This window comes from Poecilia reticulata, unplaced genomic scaffold (assembly GCF_000633615.1).
Source record: "Poecilia reticulata strain Guanapo unplaced genomic scaffold, Guppy_female_1.0+MT scaffold_212, whole genome shotgun sequence".
Lineage (NCBI taxonomy): Eukaryota > Metazoa > Chordata > Actinopteri > Cyprinodontiformes > Poeciliidae > Poecilia > Poecilia reticulata.
This window is the reverse complement of record NW_007615022.1, coordinates 195991-196943: the sequence shown is the minus strand read 5'-3', so window position 1 is coordinate 196943 and position 953 is coordinate 195991. Positions and strand designations below refer to the sequence as shown.

The following is a 953-nucleotide window of genomic DNA, read 5'->3' as shown; positions in this document are numbered from 1 at the left end:
TCCAGAACCCGTCCTCTCCAGAACCCGTCCTCTAGAACCCGTCCTCTTCAGAACCCGTCCCCTCCAGAACCTGTGATCTCCAGAACCCGTCCTCTTCCAGAACCCGTCCTCCAGAACCCGTCCTCCAGAACCCGTGATCTCCAGAACCCATCCCCTCCAGAACCCGTCCTCTTCAGAACCCGTCCTCCAGAACCCGTCCTCCAGAACCCGTGATCTCCAGAACCCATCCCCTCCAGAACCCATCCCCTCCAGAACCCGTCCTCTTCAGAACCCGTCCCCTCCAGAACCCGTCCCCTCTTCCAGAACCCGTCCCCTCCAGAACTTACCTCTGCTGTTCTCCTCGTACATCTCGCTGCTCTTCGTCACTGGCGGACCATCGTCATCCTCCTGGACCCGGCGGTCCTGTGATGTCCCGGCAGGACGATCGGATCGGGCCGCAGCAGCGTCTGTAATCCGGCTCGGCTCCCGAACGGAGATTAGAGGCACAGAGGGGGAGGGGGAGGAGAAGGGGGGCCTTAAAGGGACAGCGCCCATAAAAGTTTAGGCTCTGATGATGAAGGATCATCATCATCATCACCATGAGAACAAGATGGACGCCTTCCTTCCAGAGCCAGAGGAACCCAGACTGTGTTCCCACAGCATGATACCTCCTCCACCATGCCTGGCCTCTGACAGGCAGCAGGGATTCGAACCAACAACCCCCAGGACAGACTCACACTGAACCACCGCTCTGCTGCCTGTTGGCATGGAAACGGGATCAGCTTCTGGGGTCGACCCAAAGCTGCTGGTTCTGGTTCTGGAGCAAAGAGACGCTGTGTGTGTGTGAGTGTGTGTTTTAGTGTGTGTGTGTGTKTTAGTGAGTGTGTGTGTGTGTTAGTGTGTGTGTGTTAGTGTGTGTTAGTGAGTGTTAGTGTGTGTGTGTGTTAGTGTGTGTGTTAGTGTGTGTGTGTGTT

The 953-nt window shown here is 56.7% G+C and overlaps 1 protein-coding gene across 1 annotated transcript in view; it reads right to left on the bottom strand.

Annotated features, from left to right (window-relative positions):
* The window catches only part of cacna1fb (calcium channel, voltage-dependent, L type, alpha 1F subunit), a 33825-nt gene extending 32972 nt beyond the window's left edge, over positions 1–853 (bottom strand). Inside the window, exon 1 of the mRNA XM_017303214.1 lies at positions 327–853. Within this exon, the coding sequence (XP_017158703.1) occupies positions 327–534 (208 nt within the window). The 5' untranslated portion in view covers positions 535–853. The remainder of the gene's footprint in view (positions 1–326) is intronic.
* Positions 854–953: the final 100 nt, after the last annotated feature.